General features: G+C 33.6%; 2 protein-coding genes and 1 long non-coding RNA gene across 4 annotated transcripts in view; 2 read left to right on the forward strand and 1 right to left on the reverse strand.

Annotated features, from left to right (window-relative positions):
• LOC117151449 lies at nt 1-1,573 on the forward strand. The gene is made up of 2 exons (XM_033319808.1): nt 1-445; nt 1,018-1,573. The coding sequence occupies exons 1-2, from the start codon at nt 294-296 to the stop codon at nt 1,433-1,435; spliced, it is 570 nt and encodes a 189-aa protein (XP_033175699.1). The 5' UTR covers nt 1-293; the 3' UTR covers nt 1,436-1,573.
• Nucleotides 1,325-5,567, reverse strand: LOC117151450. The gene is made up of 6 exons (XR_004461389.1): nt 5,260-5,567; nt 4,954-5,095; nt 3,389-4,432; nt 2,233-2,592; nt 1,586-2,011; nt 1,325-1,416 (listed from the first exon to the last, which is right to left on the reverse strand). It is a non-coding gene; the product is annotated as an uncharacterized LOC117151450 (long non-coding RNA).
• A 139-nt stretch (nt 5,568-5,706) lies between these two features.
• LOC100743428 overlaps nt 5,707-20,707 on the forward strand; it is a 36,023-nt gene continuing 21,022 nt past the window's right edge. Inside the window, exon 1 of one of the 2 annotated variants that reach the window (XM_003488048.4) lies at nt 5,707-6,569. In XM_003488048.4, coding sequence (XP_003488096.1) covers nt 6,500-6,569 — 70 coding nt within the window. In that variant the 5' untranslated portion in view covers nt 5,707-6,499. Of the gene's footprint in view, nt 6,570-11,711; nt 12,080-20,707 lie in introns of those variants that run through there. The other variant, XM_033319807.1, reaches the window with a different exon arrangement.

The following is a 20,707-nucleotide window of genomic DNA, read 5'->3' on the forward strand; positions in this document are numbered from 1 at the left end:
AATATAATGCAAAAATACATATTTAATCCAGAACCAAATGAAAGGACAGTTTTAATAACATGAAATAATTGATTATTGAAGTTTAAAACTGTTTTTCATGTTCTTTCTCTGTTTTTTTTTACACGAGAAAGCTATTTCTATAAAAATTCTATCTAACAATATCTAAACAGAAACAATACGGGGACAATTTATGTGCGGTACTGCTTTCTATGGAAAGCGGTTTTCTCAAATGATTACTAAATTTTTATTCTTTTCACTGAATTCATAATGATGTCGCTTCAACGTTTCGTCGAATGAGATTTCTAATGAGGCTTTTGACGGTTTTCACGCTGTACACTGATAATTTACAAGTGTTCCGTGACGGAACTTTAAGTAAGAGAAGATCTTCTGACACTTATAAGGATGTACACTGCGGCATCCCTTTTAGACAGAAGTCAGAATTCAAGTGAGTACCAAAGTATCGATTTAGATATTCTGTTCTTCTAAAAACATATATATAATTTTTCTGAAGAGAAATAATAATTTTCAAAATAATAATTACGTATTTGTAATTCACCGTAGAAGTACTAACATTAACTCGTATCTTATACATACACGCATACATAACACACACCCTAATTCATTATTGTACTATATGTCTTTTCTATATATACATTTATATTCAATTATTAATTAACAATACATATTTAACCATTTAAGAGCTCACTAAAACAATCAAATATGGTAAAAAGCTCCATATTTTTTTATGAGAAAATTACTTTATTAAATTGCTTGTAATTATTATAAATAAAGAAAAATACTCTTTACCTATAATATAATTTTTTCTTATCTCTTTTCATAGTTACTTCTTGCATAATAAACTTTAAAACAAAGAATGTACAAACCAATATCACAATCTAGATTACACGATGTTTGTTTCTTTTCAAAATTTCTTTTCATTTATACATTTTATTGCAGTAAATAAGACATTTGCATAAATATCCATAGCCTATTGCTGAACATGCAATAACGTTTCAGGATGTTTAGATTGATCGTGATATTTTGTCTCATCGTTCACGTTTGCGCAACGGAAGCTCACTGGAAAGGCTACAGACCACTTTGCAGATACTGGTGTAGGACGATCGATCATCAATATTATTGCTGTCCAAGCGGAAAAGCTGAGAGTTGGGCGGAATATATTTGGTATTCTTTCCTACACCCATGGCTGCTAATGATCACCGTTGAATCTGCACCGATCGACACGTTTTGGCCAGAAAATGTCCATGAGGAAGAAACAGGGAAACATTGCCCGCCGTTGAGAACCCATTGTCCACGAACTTATGATTGGTACTCACTGCCACCAACTTCTTGCCACGGCGACGAGGATTGCGACAAATGGGAAAAATGCTGCTACGATGTTTGTCTTGAACACAAAACCTGCAAACATGCAGAATAATAAATGAATCGTTCTTTTAATTGGTAGTATTCCAATTATTTGTTAAATATGATTGTTATAAATTGTATATCCCTTATAATTAGCCCAATTACTTATCATATGATACTTATAGAAAACATCTTTCTTTATGATATTAAAATAACTACCTACCATTGCAGTATAAACTATTCAGTATTGCCTTCCTTTCCAAATGAAATTGATTGACAAAAAAGTATGTAATTGATTTCCGCGTATCATAAAAGTAAAAATCACGTGCGTTAATATGCTGTAGCATGCAATGTTCCCAAACATTTTTCATTTAATTATCGTGAGAGCAGGTCTAATTAAAATGCTTCGGCTGCGATTAAGGTTACTTTACGTCGGAGCTATCAATTCGACAGTAACTTCTCAATTAACGTGGGCGACGAGATACTTAATAAACAGTTATGTTGCGGTGCGCTCTTCACCGTGACCTGGTCCCATTAAATTGTAATTGTTGCATATCACGTTTCGTATTAGCTTAATTAACGCCGCCGTTTATCCAAATTTTTTGGGAAAATTTCGCGACTTTAGTCATGTCTAAATTGGTCTTATTGCCTGTAAAATTCAAAATACAAGTTGAATAGTTACAAGTATGTTAAAAAATGTTATGTATATATGAATTTTATTGTTTTATGTCTAAAAGTTTACACATAAATCTGACAAAGATCTCCTTAGGAAGATCCGTGAATATATATTTAGTCGAAGACTCAGGTAGACCCAAGCATCGATTTTCCCTAAAGCTCCTACTACGACTACTTTCTATTTTTTCCACGTACTTTGGAACAACCTGTATTCAGATTAAATCGCTTAGTTGTTGGAATATCGAGGAGTTACGATCGAAAGTTGCAAAGGCAGAAGAAAATTGCATGTTTTTCACCGTGAACGTTGTACGAGAGAAAATCATCTCCATAAATATATCAGATCATAAATCGTTGTGTTAGTAAACTACGTTGAACAATCCTTCACGAAGTTTTTGTTCGTTCAATATTCAGTAGCTTTGTCACCTTTTGACTATCAGCTGCGAATTTTAAATGGGAGGCCTTCGTTCACGGCTTGTACAGACAAGTTGTAACCTGTTATTATGACTGTCATATGCATCACAAATGCTCTTTCTTCGAGGTATCGATGCTCATTACCTATGGAAATCAATGATTGTTAATTCACGTTACTCTTACTTTCAATATAGAAAGTTTAGTACATAAAAATTGTTATATCTATGATCATAATACAGAAAAATATTTTTATACTGATAAAAGAATACTTTATGGGATGTAGTTTGATTTTGTAAATTCGAAAATTCCAAATCTAGATCTTCAGATGTCGATTTAATCGTGATGGAAAATTAGTTGAAGTTGTTCCTTCCAGGAAAATGAGTACAGTTGTTTGATTTAAGGTAATACGTCGTTGAATACTAAATTGTGCTCAATGGTGTGGTCGTTTCTAGAGGATTGTATAGTGACCGTGTTCAAAAGATAGTGATCTTCTGAAAGTGAAATCTTGAAAAGCGATCGTATCTAAACAATCTATATAAAGATGCAGTTCTTCTTTTTTCCAACTAGAAATACTTCAATAATTTTATAAAGCGAATTTAAAAAAAAGATAGAAAAGTACCTGTCCTTTTTGTTATTAAATAAAGATTCATTATTCTTTGTTTTATTTTTCTGGTCTTTCTTGTACAATTATGTTAATATTAATATTTTACAAGTCATAAATAATAAGTTCTTTGTATAACAATAAATTTTGAAAATTATTGTGCAAGAGAGCCCTACTATTTATTGCCAAAAGAATGAAAAAATGAGGCCTCTGTTAATTCAACAGTATCTATGTCTATAGATTTAACGAAAAAAAGTTGATTATTTAGGACAGTCAGGTAAAAGCTATGTGGGAAAAGTAACAGTATCACGGCATTATCAGTGCCAAGGAAAATCTCACTTGTCGGTTGGTGAAATGACAAAGCCGACAGCAGTCTAATTTATCCTGGCGTAAGTTGGTTTGCACATGGTTGTGTAAATATTTCCGTAACGGTGAAAGAAACACGCGTTCTTCCTTCCTTCCACTAACACCTCTATAATGGTGGAAAGACCTTGATAAGGGCTTCATCGGTCGGTCGAGCAGACCTTTTTATAAATTCTACAGCTGTTGTGCGTTCACGGTACCTACGCAGAGCGCGGCAAAAGGATAAAGCAGAGAATAGAGGCGAGATCGGAATGGGAATGGAATCTGGCCGATGGTGCGCATGCGTCGACCCCGTTCATTCACTCCTCCGAATCATTCATAAATCGCGGAGTCCTACGCTTCTGTTCCCAACGGCTAATGATAAAACGGTGTATTGTGAACGACTTATGCGGAATGCCGCGAAATTACATCACTACTTTGTTGCTTTCTGATTACATGAATAAGTCAGCTCGATGCTTGTCACTGGCTGCAGATAATGCTCAATTCCTTTAGAACTGAAATAAAAAAGATAAAAGTTTATTTCTATGGTTTAGTTGAATTACTTATAGGCAGTATATAGGTCAATGTACATCTAACAAATTCTTAAACGATAATAGATTGTTCAATTCAATAAGTACATGGTGTTTAACTTAGGACAAAGTTAAATTAAACAATCGAAGTGCAGCAATTTTCTATGGGAAGGAGTTCATTATCTGCTATTAAGGTTTCAAATTTACCTAACGATCACTGTACGATTATGATAGCGAAAAATGATGCAAACAACTACGAACCCCCGAACCCATTAAAGAAAAGTCAGGTTGCCTTTATTTTGCGGCGTAATCACGATGAGACGTCGCCTTCGATTCAGATATAATTGACGTGTCGACCGCACACGCGCTTAGCTAGATACAGTGGGGATAAAGGAAGTGAGGATATACCAGATTCGAGGCCGGTGGAAAGTAGGAACGGAATCAAGCTGGTCGCGCATGTGCAAATGTCTTGCACAAAACAGTTATCCAGGCGAGATCACGCTTTCGAAATCTATAGAAGAAAAAATTAAAAATTAGTGTTTAACGGAAAGTTCAACGGTGTTCATTGAGATTTATCTCAAAATGATGTTTAAAATATGACTCAAAATAATTATTAAAATTATCTGCACACAATATAAATAAATTGCACAAAAAAATAGTTCAAAATATCAAATGAGAATTAAAAAGAAGCAATATGAAATTTAAAATAATGACCATTAGGATGTATTTGCACGTAGGTAAAGATGTAAGAATATGTAGAATGCATATACATATATGTAAAGATATATATATGTAAAATACTTGAAGTAAAGTTGTGTACATAAAAGTAAGAAATCTCGTAAGCTAATGATCGAAATCTTACTTCAATACACAGAAATTAGTGCTCCCAATAGAACTTAAAAATGTTTAAAATGATGCTGGAAATAATTAAAGAACTATCTTTGAATCAAAATACTTATTTATTGTAATTAAAAAAACATATAATTACTTCCATCCCAGTAAATTTTTTCACTACAATTAAATATGAAATACCTTTACAAAAGAATCTTCTAGTTGCGAAGATCGATAACCTCAAAATAACATTCACGCATTTGTAGCATTCCTTAACTCTGGAATCCTTATTGTAGGTATGAGCTTAATATGATACAATATAATGAATTCCATTAATTTCTTTCTAAAAATTGAAAAGTAAATATTATAATTACTAGAATAGTCAAGATCACCAATTCAATAATTTTAGTAATTTTTTACAGAAATAATATAAAAATCCATTGAAAGGTTTCAGTAATATTGTGTAAAATATATGTATAAAATTACATTATATATTTCCTTATATACCTTTCATTTTCACTCCTTTTACATAAACTTTAAGTCCTAATCGTTGGTGCTTCCAATGTTAAACAATTTTAATTACCAATTCTTCAACTTTATAATAGGCAGCAATTGCTCATACGCTTCTTTCAAAAGCTTATTCTTACTTTAAGATATCTTTTAATCCCGAAAAAGTAACCTGCAAAAAAAGATCGAGTTTCATCTCGAACGCGAGATTATAAATTAAAGAAGCTTGAAATTAGATCGGAGCCATTCCTAATCGAATGCTGCACACCGGTACCGCAGTGGTGTATTTATAACAGGGGGAAGATGGTGCGCGTAGCCGAGAAGCGGCGGTGGTGGGGATAACTAAATTCACGCGGTGCGGGAAGAAAGGGGGGATACGGCGCACGCACACCTATGTAGCCACGGAATTCGGAAGAGCGGCAACTTCAGTGGCATTCGTTTGCGAAGCGCGGCACGGTGCGGGTCGCGGTTATTTCCTGGCTTGTTTTCTTCATCTTCGATTTCAACCCTTCGATTCGACTCACTGTCTTAGTCTTTGACACAGCTCAAAATTAAGTGACTTTTAACGTACAATCATTCACTATTATCTAACAAAATAGAGACCAAATATTCAACAAATAAAATCGTGAACAGAGGAAGGAAAAAGTAAACTGACAAAATTTCCCAAAATTTTCACTCCTCGTGCCTACATTGCCAATTGTGAGCGAGGATTACTATCCATTGAATAGTATCGTAAAAGTAAACACAAGCTTGTAAGAAGGAACAAAGTATCAAACGGTATTTCATCGCGTTCCTCCTGAGCAAAACTCGTGGAAAGTGCTGTACGCTCCGGTTCACGGTGCACTATTCAGAGGGACGGAACAAGAGAGAGGGAATAAGGGAGGAAGAAAGAGAGGAGTCACGTTTGCTGAAGAAAGGCGTGCTCACGACCGAGCTTTTACGGTCTCGTCTCTTCATTGACGTATCCTGATTTTGACTTTCGACGAATATACATTGTATCTATATATTTTCTTTTTTCCCTCCTCTTTTATTTTATGAATGACATGTATTATTTTATAAATTAGTAATTGGAAATAAGGTTATTTGCACAACATTAGTTATACGATAGTTCAATGAATGTTGCGCGGATGATTTTGCTTGATCGTTAATCGATGAGTCGCGATTAATATTGGCGTATCTCAAGGATCGAAAGTGAGTGAGTTCAAGTGGTGTAGAAATAGACTGAAGTTTAAGGAAACAGATGAATATGAGGCTCATTGTCAGAGGAACGCTTGTGTTGTTGGTCATTGCCAATGCAGTCCACAGTCAAAGTGAGTACATATTTTCACGTTATTTCATTTTTGTATCTTTACATGTGTTTTATGCGTGTGTATGCAAATTTGCTTATATGTAAATACTTTGATTGATCTTTATTGACAATACATGAATGTTATAAAAAAAAACATAATTATAAGGCATCTAGTGAGGTATCTTTTAAAAAAATGTATTCCCTACAGCTAATTTTTAATTAGTATAACTGTAATTATAATGTGAAATATAACGAAAAATAATATTAAAAATTTAAAAAATGGTGACATTCGAAATATTTAGTTGGTAGCTCTTCCTTACCTAGGTTCCATTTGTTTAGCTATATAAATCCATTTTTTCAGCCATGAAAATGTGAATTTACATAAATACCCATAGTCTAATTATTATTCAAAGTGCAAGAAATAAATTTTTCAATCATATTATAAAAATAGGAATAGAAATAAAACTTTTCCTAATACAATTACACTTAAATTAAGGACTAAGCATTTCCCTGTTTACATTTCGTCATTGTATAACTCTGAATGGTTTCGATTAGCTTTTTATTCGATGTAAACACGCAAATGATCCGTCCACGATCCTATTCGTACCGGGCTACTCTTCTGTCTCAATTTCGTGGTACAATCGTCTTTCTGATCATTGATCAAACAGATTTTATTCATAGTTTAATGTCATTGTGGTCTGAAATAACTCAAGAGTGTTTTTCTAATGAGTCACGATTGTTCCCCGAGTAATATTCGAAATAGGTATTCAATGATTACGAAACAGGTATTGAATGAGTGTTCGATATGGAAATGACAGCGTTCAAAAAATGTATATTTGTATGGGCACGTTACAGGAACAGTATATTGGTTTCAAATCATAAGAATTATAACGAATACTCCATTTTGGATATTTTATCAACTTTCGTGTGTTATGCGCACTTTCGTATCTTCCAATTTGCCATAACTGCATAAATATCCGCGGTCTACTTATGAATTACGCGTTAAGTACACGGTAGTACATATTGCTCATCTCAATGGAATTCGAATTGCATGACTCAGGTGTACTGACCTGAACTATAGTCATTTTTAGCCTTAGTCATTCTCAAGGTCAGCCCACCTCCACGAATTTTTATTTCAAATTACAATCCGTTGACATTGTTACCATATTTTGCTGTTTCACAGTCTTTACTAGTTTATTCCTTCTACTTTAACTCTTGGGAATATTTCTTAATTTCCTTAAAGCATCAGACGTATAAAATACTGTATCAAAACGATTGATCAAGATTCAAACTGAGGAAACTATAAGGATGAATATGTGGGAAACTCATCAACGGGAAATCTTATCTTAAAAGCTTTTTATGTTTTCCTTGGAATTGCATATCCGATGTTCTCCTTTTCAAGCAATTATATATATTCTGCATTACATTCTCTACAATGTAGCGTTGCTTGATTCCTTCTTAGAAAACGTTTTCAAAGTTTATTATTTTTATACAAAATTTCTTTTCGCTTCAAACTATTACAATTTACCTTAAACAGCCATTAATTAAGATCCCTTTAGATATATTCCAGTGATATTAAAAACGTTTCTTTATGAGATATAACATTTCAAGTTTGTAAGTTGGAGGTTTTCTGGCGGATCATCCCCAAAGACGTAAGATTTATTTTTAAATACAGATTTATGCTTGTGATATTATCGACGTACATTTCTTAAGCAGGATAGTTTACTGTCGATTACTGCAAGAATAATTGAATATCGAATTTTCATTTTGAGGTGCTATAACGATTACTTTTCTTCGTTCATAGCATAATTTTGCTTGTACACCCGGTATTTGCAGAATATCATAAATATAAGAAATGCCCTTAATGCTCTAGTCTAAAAAATTCTCTTTTTACAAAAATATTTCCCAATATTTCGAAATTCCTTCTCTTTCATTTACAGCGCAACTTTATCTTGTAGTAATCAGCATTGCGCGCAGTTCGCAAGAAATTCAATTCACGTATAATTTTCACTCAAAATCTCCAAGGCAATACCATCGTCGATCAATTCATCGATCTTTCATCGAGCATAGAAACGTGTATTTCATGGGGTATGATGGAGACTATGATGGAGAGTTTCTGCCAGTAGTGTAATTACCACCTTGCTCAAGATCGCGTTTTCTTGTTGCTCATTTTGTTTTCCAGCGTGGTTCGCACAAGCCATCATCGACTTCCACCAAAAGAACAAATCGCTTGCTAGCCGACATGCTCCATCTTTCCGCGGTACGCTTGGAAATTAGAGGAGAGCGAAACGAGCCGCGTTGCGGTCGCTCTTCGAATAAGAAACATTTTTTCCTACCAGCCTAATGGTCCTCCGACGGTCCCCTTTTTTATCCTGTTTCACCAAGGTGTAAATGGACCGACGCAGAAAACTTCGAATCTCTACTTATTTCTCGGGCGAATCCAATTGGAAATGGATAAAGAGCAATCGATAATATATTGGCCAAATATAATAAAATTTCGGAGACCTTGGTATTGGAATTTGGAATTTGCACCTTGGAATTTCTTTTGACAGAGAGATTTTTGGAATTTTTTAATAGGCATAATTATTTGTTCTTGCAGGGATCGAAAATTAGATTGTAGTCGATAATATACAGAAATGTAAAGAAGAATGTAGAGAATAATACTATGTAGGAAACCACTTGGAAGGAAAATTTAACGCGATCGTTTATTTATTATTCTTTACTTTAGCGTGGTTAACTCTTTTCCGTTGTGTTTTCTAATGGATGTACGCCCGCGCACATGCGCTTTGTTCCGTACTGAAAGAGAAAATACATCAAGAGTTATATATCACAGTGATTTCGATAGCAGCGCTGTCGCCAAAGCGATGATTGATGATTTCTCCCTGGGACGCACAAGTAAATAGGATCGTTCGAAGACGATGGGAACTATGCTCTTTTTCGCTGGTGTTACGATGCATTCGTGATTAATGGCCGCGATATTTAATCTAATCCGGTGTAAACAGGTGCCACAAAAAAGTGTTTAATCCTTCGTTCAATGGTTCAAGTTGAAGAACTGTAATTAAGATTTTATACGTATTATTTTACTATGTTTGAACGATACATATTATACAGGCTATTTTGTTTATCTTACACGTTAATAGTTTGTACGATTACTTTTGTTGATAGACAAATTGTCATATTAAAATTTCTTTTAAAGAAGCAATCTAATAAATCTCATAAAAAAATAATCCTCTGAATCGTAAACGAATCATGGTCGTTTCCGGAAACCATTCGCCTCAATAACGTGCGTGATTATGCTCGGCTCTCTTCATTCATCTGAATTGTGGCGAAAGTGGCATCAACGATAACGATCGACCTGTTGTTTCAAGGGTAGCACGCCTCAAAGGGCAGATGCACCATGAACCTGTTTTTGAAACGATTACTCTACATACAGTGGTTACAGAAAGTATTTGAACATCATTGTATTTATTATAGACATTGTTCAAGTTTATGTATATTTAATTTCGTACCATTTAGTAGTATTCTCATATAGTTAGAAAAATTTAGCATTATGAAAGTGAAATGTAGAACTTGATATATTCTTGTACATTTATTCTCAAAATATACTCGGAACATCATCTATATTTTCCACCTATTTATTTGTATAAAGTTTTCTAAATATTTTCCGGAACAGCTTGCTCGTTCGTATTTTCAATTTGTTTCCACAAAATTCCATTAACACAATTTGTTTCTTCATATTTTTCAGCTTATTTGTTCGTACAAAATTACTAAGACTTTTTTCCAGATAATTTATTCTCCTAAAATAAAGAATTTTCTAAAATAATTAGTCGATTTAAATTTTCATTTCTTATTCATTTCAATAAAATTCAAGGCGATGATTTTGAGTAAATATTGATGTAAATTCTAAGAAGCAGACGACGAAAGGAACAATAGGGGTTGTAACTTTTGTAGCATACTGTACCAATCAATTCATCGCGTCGATTGCGCTCGTGCGCACGTGGGCCGACGTTTTATAAAACACAGTTGGCTAGGGTTCGAAAACTGTGTACAAGCCTCTCTCGTAATTCATAAGAAATGTTAAATTTAGGAACATCGTGGGAGGCCGGATTATGGTCCCCCTTTGAATATCACATCCTAAGTATTTTTTCTTGAAGGGCCCCAGATCGTATCGCGAATCTTTTTCAGACAGATGGCTCTTGAAATCCTCTAAAGCATATGTCCTGCAGGATACGGGAGGTCCCCCTTCTCAATATTAATTCATAATACTTTATAATAGAACGTTAGGTACCGGAAAAGGTATGTGCGTATGTGCATTTTTAGAATAAAATTCAAATGTTCTGATCTTCTTTAACATGTAATTTTATTCGACGTAGAAATCGTTGTTTAATTCTGTTCGTCTTAACATCTTTTTCGTGAGTTTGAAATGGTTTGAATCTAAGTTCTCATTTTCGATGACAGACGAACGTTCTGAACACGACTCGTCATCTAACGATTCATTTCCTTCTTTAAACCGTCTAAACCACTTTTACGCTATTTTTTTGCTAACAGCATCTTCTTCGTGTACACAAATGCGTCTTACCACATTTACTGTTGTATTTCCAAGTTCAAACTGGTATAGTAGGAAAGCATAAATTTTTAACTTCTCGCTATCCATGTTTATTGTTGTGTTAAACAACGAAATGTCAAAACAACTGAAAACAGTGAAGCATGTATACCAACTACAAAGATCAAACTTTCCACTGAAACCAATTGCATGCATTACGCTTACCAATTACTGCACAAAATTCAATTTCTTATTATTAACATGTTATTAACAAGAACCAATTTTTACAAACTTTTTTAGGAACTTTTTCCGGTACCTAATATGATTACATTACTCATAGTACTTCATAGAAACTATATTTCATAGCAAATTTATAATATTTTAGAATATTTTATTACTGTATTATTCATACTGTGCATTAGTAATTTCCTAATATTTTATATTAATAGTAGTATAAAATTTCATAATATTTTAAAATACTTTAAAATAATACTGTAATCGATTTGCAATATTTCATAGTTTTTCTATGTAGTATTATTCAATACTATACCTCTAGAAATCAAAGTAACTAACTAGACTACAATTAAGGAGAAAACTAACCTAAGTAGGAGGTTAAGTTGTCATTATTAAATGCTATAAAGGATACAGGAAGTACTCTTCTTTCTAGAAACTGAAAAATGAAAAAAGATGATTATCTATCTTTGACTTTAATAAATTCCCCGAAGGAGTTAAACACGATGCAATTTTGCACCGAAACGTGGAATAAAACTGAGAAATCTGGTGGAACAAGTAGGTATATTGCGTTTTATAATAGCGGATCGTTGTAGGTGGCTGCCTGAGGGATAATATTGGCGGTAAGATTGTCTGGGAACTATCGAAGTATAATATTGCACAGTGTGTAGGCAGAATATAATTGATATGCAAATGTGTCTTTCAAGCTGGATTCCAACGACGATGCAACGTTAACAGCTAATATGATCGACGAAAAGGTTCGTTCTGTTCTGTCTCGCTAATTCAAATGCTATTTCTATTATTCCATAAACTATTTCGTTGCTTAACTATGCATTAGGTTATATAACAAATTTCGTCGCATTTCTTCGCAAGAACGTCAAAAACTTGTATATATGTAGGATCTACTTATTCCTTTAAGAACCGGATTTTCCTTAATCTGTAACAAAAATTAGTAGTATTTAGTTAAAAGTTAGTAGGAAAATAATTGCTCACTTTACTAACAACTTGTTAAGGATATAATGGTATGCACGTGCAACATTGAGCGTGAAAGGGTTAACTTGTACAATTATTTATATTTGCCTGCATTTAACATCTCTGTATATATATTTTCAGATTTCATTAATATGATCATTACATTGAGGACTTTTATACAATTATAGGAAATTGGAAAGCACAAAGTTACACATAATATGTACGTAGTATGAAAGAATATATAAAGTATTCAAAGTATACTGCTTCCTATAATACGTGCTAGGTAAAACAATCTTTAAATTACATCCTCAAAAATATGTAATTGTATGAAAGGCAACAGTCTATACATAACACAATATATTCATCAAATTAATTTCCTATAAGTCTTCGAATACTTATGTATACAACCACTGAATACTTATGAATACCACTATGTATACCTACAAATTCATATAGATATGTGGTGAATAAAAAAAAAAAGAAACGTATCATAGGTTGATACCGGTTTAGGCTGAAAACCGCCTCTCGATTTCGAGTGATCGGCTCATTGTTCAGCAGCCGGTGGTGCGCAGCTCGCTTCCTTTGTCTCTTAGGCGATTCAATGGCTTCGACATTTCGCGTCTGACACGAAGCCCTCCGTCTGTGTTTCCCACAGTTCGTTCCGTGGCCCGTTCCGTTTTGCCGCGCAAATGTTCGATCGCTCGGAAAATAATGAAAGATGTCGAGCAACCAAGACGCAAAATCTCCTCTCGGCATTCTTTCCTGACCACAACGATGCTCGCGAGTTGGCCGTGTTTTTTTCTTCGCCCGCTGTGAAATCGATTTGTTTGTATGAAGAAACAGGATGCACCCTCTTGATACATTCAGGAGGAGCTTGTTTCCTGTTTCATGAAAACAATTTATCGCTAGTTATAGTGGAATTTACAGTTGAATGTGTTCGTAGATTTTGTTTTATTTATGGATCTTTGGCGAAGATTGGAATTGTAGTGGAGGATTGAGTTTTAAGGCAATAGAGAGTAAGGCGTTAAAGGTAATTTTTTATAAGAAGAATATATAGCATTGAAACTTTAATGTGAATTTTTTGGTTGCTTCGTTGGCTTTCTTGCAATTTTTTTTTAATTACTACATAGATTGAAAACATTTCTACAGCCGAAATTTCTCAAAGTAATTACATACCATATTTGGAACTTCAGTAATAAAATAAAATTCTCCATCCTCGTTTCTTCCCTCCCCTTTACCACATAAAAATTTTGCCAACGTGACTTCGGAAATATTTAACGCTGTTCGAATAATTCATTAACCAAGGGAAACATCGAGAGAGCATAAGTGACGCGAAACGCATTCATCTTCGTGTGGTTGACTGAATCTTTGAACAGGCTGAATTTCAGTATCTCGAAGGATCCCTCGAATGGATTCTAATACTTTCGATTCGTATGTACCATGGGGTCCTGTAAATCACCCCGTCGAGGCTAGAACCAACCCTCGGCCAATCGATAGAAACCTTTGCTTAAAAAAGAAACTGCACGTATGAACAGTGGTGCTATTGTAATGAACAAGTTTTGGGGGTTGCAACTACGTTGTGCACTACCCCTCAGAAGTTTCGAGTGTCGCTTTGTAATTCGAAGCAATGAGCTTCTTGAATTTTGAAAGAATATTGATTATTTAGAAAAATAAAAAAGTGACTATTTAAAAAATATAAAAAAGGATATACAACATAATATACACAATAGTTATCTAATTAAAGTTTTATAGACATAGTTAAAAAAATAGAGCTTAAAGATTCGTTTTACCTATCAAGAATTATAACTAACATCTTACTCTACATATTTTCTATATTTTTGTATAGTATATTTATCCTGTGCATTTTCTAAATTTTGCATAAACACATAAAAATCCATAAGTTCAGTCAAATATTATATTATATTATGTTTCTTTTATATTTCTCAAATAATCAATTTTTATTTTACTTTTCCAAATAATCAATGTTTTTTTCCAAATGTAAGGAACAGATAGATAGTTACAAATAGCTAAGTAACAAATAGACAATAATTACCAGTTACTCCCACAAACCGCAAATACCATTTTAAATACCAAGAAGTAGAAAGCTTCGAACCTTTCTTTAAAAGGAAGGGTTAAGCAAAAAGAACAAGAAAAGGGAACAAAACAAAGATCCCTCGACAATCCGTGCACGCAATTGTCGCGTGTTTTTCCACGCATAATGACCACGTACAAAATGTCCTTTGATTAAGAGGAACAAAGTCGACCAGGTGCTTTCTGGTTCGCGTGTCACGAGCCTTCGTTATAACCTTCTTTTCCTTTTGGTCATCGGGAGGATTGAATATTCACGGTATGATGGCAAGGGTATGCAAGAATGGTGGACGATTCGGAAGTAGGTGGCGGAACTTATGGCAGATGTTTCGTTCCATCAGAAGTATCACGGAATTCTTTCACTCCTTTGCACCCTAATACGGCACACGCGCCCTTTATTACCGTAGAAAATACCAGACAATTCCTTCCTTTATTCTTTCTCATTTTTTCCTCTTACAATATTTTTTTCTTATTTCTTTTTTATTGTTCTTGTTCCGTCCAAAGTGGACGCCGCTCTCGCAGCAGCTTGCAATTTCTATTATGCAATTTTCCTTAGGGGAGTTTTTTTGCGCGATCGCTGGGTTTTAGGAGACACGCAAGATGCAAATTTCTTTGTTGTTTCTTAGAGAATTTCTTGCGAAGGATTAGGGAGAAGTAAGAGTTCCTGCGTTTTTGGATTTTATTTTACGGCTCGATCCACTTTTTCAGAAACAAGTAGCATGTACATGTTCGTTTAGTTCTTGATATATACTATTTTAGAATTTAGTACAATGATTCACTTATTATATCAGATTTGCTTTTATCGTGTGTACTTATATGAAGATCATAGGAGAAAAATATTGTAATTACGTTTTTGTTAATTTGCCGAATCAGGGGAATTTTAATATGACGTTATTGAAAATGAAAATAATTTAAATATCACGCATTTTCTTTAATACTTTCCATGAGATTTGTTAGATCGAAAATCGTTATTAATATTTGTTATTCGATAGTCGAATTGTAACTAAATAATAATTAAATAGGGAAGAGGTATAACTTGTCCCAGTTGGATGGACCACCCTGTACAAGTATCTGTTTATCCAGCGTTCCCACTTTAATGACACATGCACACGCAACATGAACGCTGAAAGTTCGGCACGAGCTATGGGTGAGAGACTGGTTTTCATGGCTTACGATTCTGGACAATGCACGAGCGTATGTGCATGCGAACTTACGCACGGGATGCATTATGAACATAAGTGGCCGCGTACTTGCAATCTTCCTTTGGCAACCTCTGAATGCGTTCTGCTTTCATACACTATAATACATTCGTACATACATATATGTTACTTACGACATGTGAACGTTTATTCGAACAGATTACATTTCTTCAGATTTCTCAATTACATTTATATTTCACAACAGAACTACGAAACTGATTCAAATAACCAAAATTGTAAACTTGGAATTTTATAGATTTGCTGTAGAACATCTTTGCTCGTTCATTGGAAAAGATTATGTCTCATCAGATATTTCAATTATATTTTATTCGAGACATCTACTAAAGTAATCTAGATAATCATTTTTAAATTATTTATGCGTACAATTATATTAGTATTTATTATAAATTTTATAGATTCATTGAGACACATTTTGAATGGTATTTTGCGAAGTACGAAGCTTGATTAGTAATTGTTGCAAATATTTATTTTATTATTTATTCTAATCCTTGCCCGTTTGCTTGATATGGTTTCCGGTTTACATCCTATAATATAAAATAACTAATATAAAATAACATTTATTTAATTACATCGTAATGGAATATTTAATTATCAACATTACTTAAACATTACTTCAATGAGTTGGAAATACGTAGAAAGTTGATTCATAGATAGATTTGTTTTGCGTAAACTACTTTGTTTATAAAGAATATCTCATGATATTTACCTATCACTACCTTACGTACTAATATTCTATTGTATTATATTATCTTATCTAATTAAATGCACTTACATTATCTTTAAATTACTAGAGATATTAATTAATCCTGTTGAATTGCAAGTTAGTCAGCTGATCTCTTTATACGAAAGTTTCTCTTCCCTTTTTTCTTTTTTTTTTTTTAAAGAAAGAAATTATGAATAATAGTTCTTACGAATGTCAATGTACTACCTTTTCCATTTGAAACATACCAGAAACGGGCTGGTCACGGTAAGGTGACTCCACGCGAAACCTTAATAATCATCCGAGACCCCCAGCAGACCAAAAGCATGATCCGTAACCGGATAGATATTATAATAAACGATACACTAAGTAAAGTTTGGGCCGTTAGAAGGTCTTCTTCTTCATATTTGAACAACGGGTCGTACATTCATATTTCACATATTTTAATCCTGCAGCGTAGAAAGATACGAACTGATTAGATTAGGCTAGGTTTACAGAAAATAAGTAATTTGTTCGTTCATATATATTTACATATTAGTACTCCTACAATCTATCAAGTGAAAATATCAGGAATATTATCAAATTGTGCTAATTTTATTACTACTTTTCATAGTTATTTATCGAATAAATTGAGTAGTTTATTGATCTAAGAAGGGTTTTAAAATTATAATACAGAACCTTTTTTGATTCTAAATAACTTTTCCACAACTAATATTATTTAATTAAGAAATTTACTTACATTTTTAGAAACCAATTTTTTTTATTTTACTATATTTTTACCTATACTTACTTAACTTTGATAATACGAAAACTATGTACTAAAATAACATGAAGTCATATAGAAATATCTCAGTTCATAATACCTCTAAGAGATCCTATATGCCAGTATCATAAATATTCTCATTATATTTCTCAATCATCAGAATTGTTATTTCCTAATTCCTAATCTAATTTAACCATGTACGCGTTTACATTTTCCCATGTTTCTTCCTCACAATACTATCTTATCTCACGTATTGTTAAAGTCTCACAAAACATCGAGAAATCTTCCTGACGAGATGATATAACCTCAAAAGAAAGAGGCACAAAGCGTACGTTACAACGATAAGCCAAAGTATTGCAATTTTTCCTCTATATGAGGTTACAATAGTTAGCTATCACAGTATTTATTGGTTTATAAAATGTTTTATAAAATTTATAAAATGACGTATTTGTAAACTGACCGGGAAACCGGAACAAAGACCTTTTTTTAAAGAAAATATCAACTAAACTTTAATCTTTTTTCGAGATTAATTAGTAGTTTAACAATTTTTAATTTATGCCGAACAATGACACCGGGGAACTCAATATTTTGTAAGAAGCATCACTGACCCAAATTCCTGTTAACCACCGGTCGAAAGAGCTTCAAAATTACCGTTGATGATAGACCGCAGGACGACGAAGCTAAAAAGAAGAGGATTGGACCCTAGAAAAATGCGAATAGAGCGAAGAATAGGGAGTTTCTTAGGTCACGCGAATTATTCTCTTTTTTTATGTTGAATGACAAATTTGCTTTGGAATTCTCGCTTCAGCTAATCACTATGCCCGAAGGAATTTTCAGACAAATAATCTGGGGATTTTACACGCGATGTGGACTATCTAAATTCAAGTTGGCGGAGATACCAGATGTTCAGGATAATAATACCTAATTTAGGTTAGAAATGATAGAATTTCGAAACACGAATTCTCGTACTATTTAAGAGTTAGGGTAGGAATTCTCTTTTGTTAGAAAACCAGAGAACCATTATGTGTCCCGTTTTTTGCATTTAATTCCGGTTAAAATATTTGCATTTTCTACGTTGTTTTATAGTCTTTGTTATTGGTTTGTAATATATGTTCGTCGTATCAATTTTAAAATAAATCTTCTCCGTCTTCGACAGATACCTTTGGATTTTTTATCTTCCACATATACATATGAATGTATCACATAAGAATAATTCAAATGGTTAAAATATTATACCGTTAGCCAAGACGTTGATCTAGCCTCTCCTATCCTAACCTAGGCCAGGCATCCGCGGATTACAAGAGACTTCCGGTCTACTCCTTCTGATGGTCATTGTTGCACCGGGCAGCGAGTGTGACGACCCGACAGCCTCGATCCGTTCTTTCTAAACGCCTTTCCTCCTCCACATCATCAATTATTCTTTTTAAAACGTAGTCTCCTCTAACCCAACTACGCCGTGCAACAAATTTTGTTTTAAAGCAAAAATACTGTTAAATACAAACTCGAAATCTAACCTGATCTAATTGAAATGTAAACTGACAAATTTGGTCAAGATTAAATTCCCTAAACTCAAAATTAGTGTTTTTAAATTCCATTTGTTTACCATCAGAGAGCACAGAGATTGATCAAAAATTGTTGGTGTCCTAAAACAAAGTTTTAGCAGCCTATAATTCGGCTAGATTAGATTAGACATATGTTTAAGTTGAATTAGGATTTTTAATTAAATTTCGCTTAAATTTTGCTAGATTTAACTTCAAGTTAAAGTTAAAGTTTTTAATTAAATTTTAGTAGGTTAACTTTAGATTATAATTGAAAATAGGTAGATCTAAGCACGGGGAATTTATAATTAGAGATAATTCTTAAATTCGGAACTGCTGTTTTTAGATTCTGTTCACGTGTTGTCAGTCAAACATAGTTGGTACTGTAAAACAAGGTTCAACCAAGTCATATCCTATTCGTTTTCCGTTTTTCTTTCCTTCTTCTCTCTTTCCCCCTTTTCTTTTCAAACATCCGTGAGCAATCGGCAGAGAAATGAGAACTGGAGAGGTTCTACAGGGTGCGGCACTTGCTCCCGCCACTCTTGTCCCTTCTTCATTCGCTCTTTTCTCTCGTCCCACGATCGAGATTTGCTTTCGTGTTCTCACGCATTCACGTTTCCATGCACGATCCATCGATATAATTTTCAGGTCAACGCGTTTGATTCTACCAGCAGGTTGTCGTGATCTCGTTCAGTCCGCGAGATCCTTTTGGTATTTCCTCCAGCCATTCAAGTTGGAGGTGGAGGAAACAGCGAAACACAGTTCACTCGAGGAATGCTCCGTGAGTCATCTGCGATATTTACATGGTAATTTCTCTTTTAACGATTGTTTCCACGTGGATTAGTCAGCTGGTCTATATTAAGTTCCTTTTTAGTAATTCAGATTTCTGTGGAGTAGAATTGTTCAGTTCTTTTTAATTATTTACTTCCACTTTTTCCTATTCAAGCGTGGGAACATTTCAGAATCACAAAGAAAGAGATATAAACACATTTCTATCGATTTTTGTCAAGTTTGTACTGATTTCAGTAATCGGCAAAGATTCGTAATAATCTCAGAACACATTGAACGCGAAATTGAAAATCCTGTATTAATATCTAATTTTGTTCGGATTTCAGATATATTTTTGACATTAAAAAATACAATTGAATTGAAAATAATTGAAAGCATTTCATAGCAGAGTTAAATGTTATAATAAATACAATGATGTACCAGTACTTCCTATAGGCACCAAATTCAAAGATGCTGTATTCTCCTTTTGAGACACAGTGAGCAAGTCTGATGTCTGTATTCCATAGAAAGTATACGAGGTATCCACGAGGCATGATTCTTGCTTCGAGTGAAAGACGAACATTAGTCGCGTACTTCCGTATGACTCGTCATATTCCTATTGTCAAGGTGTATACACTGTTGTCGGGAGAAATTTGCACCGTTTGTTTGACTGAGACTTAATTCGCTATCTTATCTCAGCTCTGAGTTCTTGGAAGCTCACCGTTCTCTTTGATCATATATATGTATAGGTATTTAATCTTCAGTTGTAAAAATATATACGCATCGATCAGCGAATTCTTTAAGCGGAAAATACTTTCTAAGAAATCATTAAGATATTTAGGGGAAGTTTGTCATCGATAGCGTCGGATTTTGAGTAAAATGATAACACTTTGTGCGATTGTATTCTGAATGGCTCATCGGTTGGGAAAGCCGAATAAGGTATAACATATTTACCCTTGTGTCATGTTATAAAAATGTTCACTTTATTTGGAGCTAAATATAAGTATACAGTGATTCATAAAAATCCTCCTATACCTTAGAAAAAAATCATTTTTATTTATTTCTCGCGTGTATGAAATATTCAAACGTTTCTGGTATGGTAGCTGGGCGTTTACTGTTTTACTTTTGATAAGGATAACTGTATATATTCAAGTTGAACAGATTGCAAGCTATAATTCCAAAACATGCAATGAGTTGCATATTTTATATCTATTCAGTGAAAACATATGCCTAACTTGACAATCGATGCATGTATAATATAATTTGAACAAACGATTACAGTAGATGCTTTTTTATGTTTGTAGGTATTTTATAGAAAAATTATCATAAGCATTCGT

The sequence above is a fragment of the Bombus impatiens genome, unplaced genomic scaffold (genome assembly GCF_000188095.3).
Source record: "Bombus impatiens unplaced genomic scaffold, BIMP_2.2 scf_0217, whole genome shotgun sequence".
Lineage (NCBI taxonomy): Eukaryota > Metazoa > Arthropoda > Insecta > Hymenoptera > Apidae > Bombus > Bombus impatiens.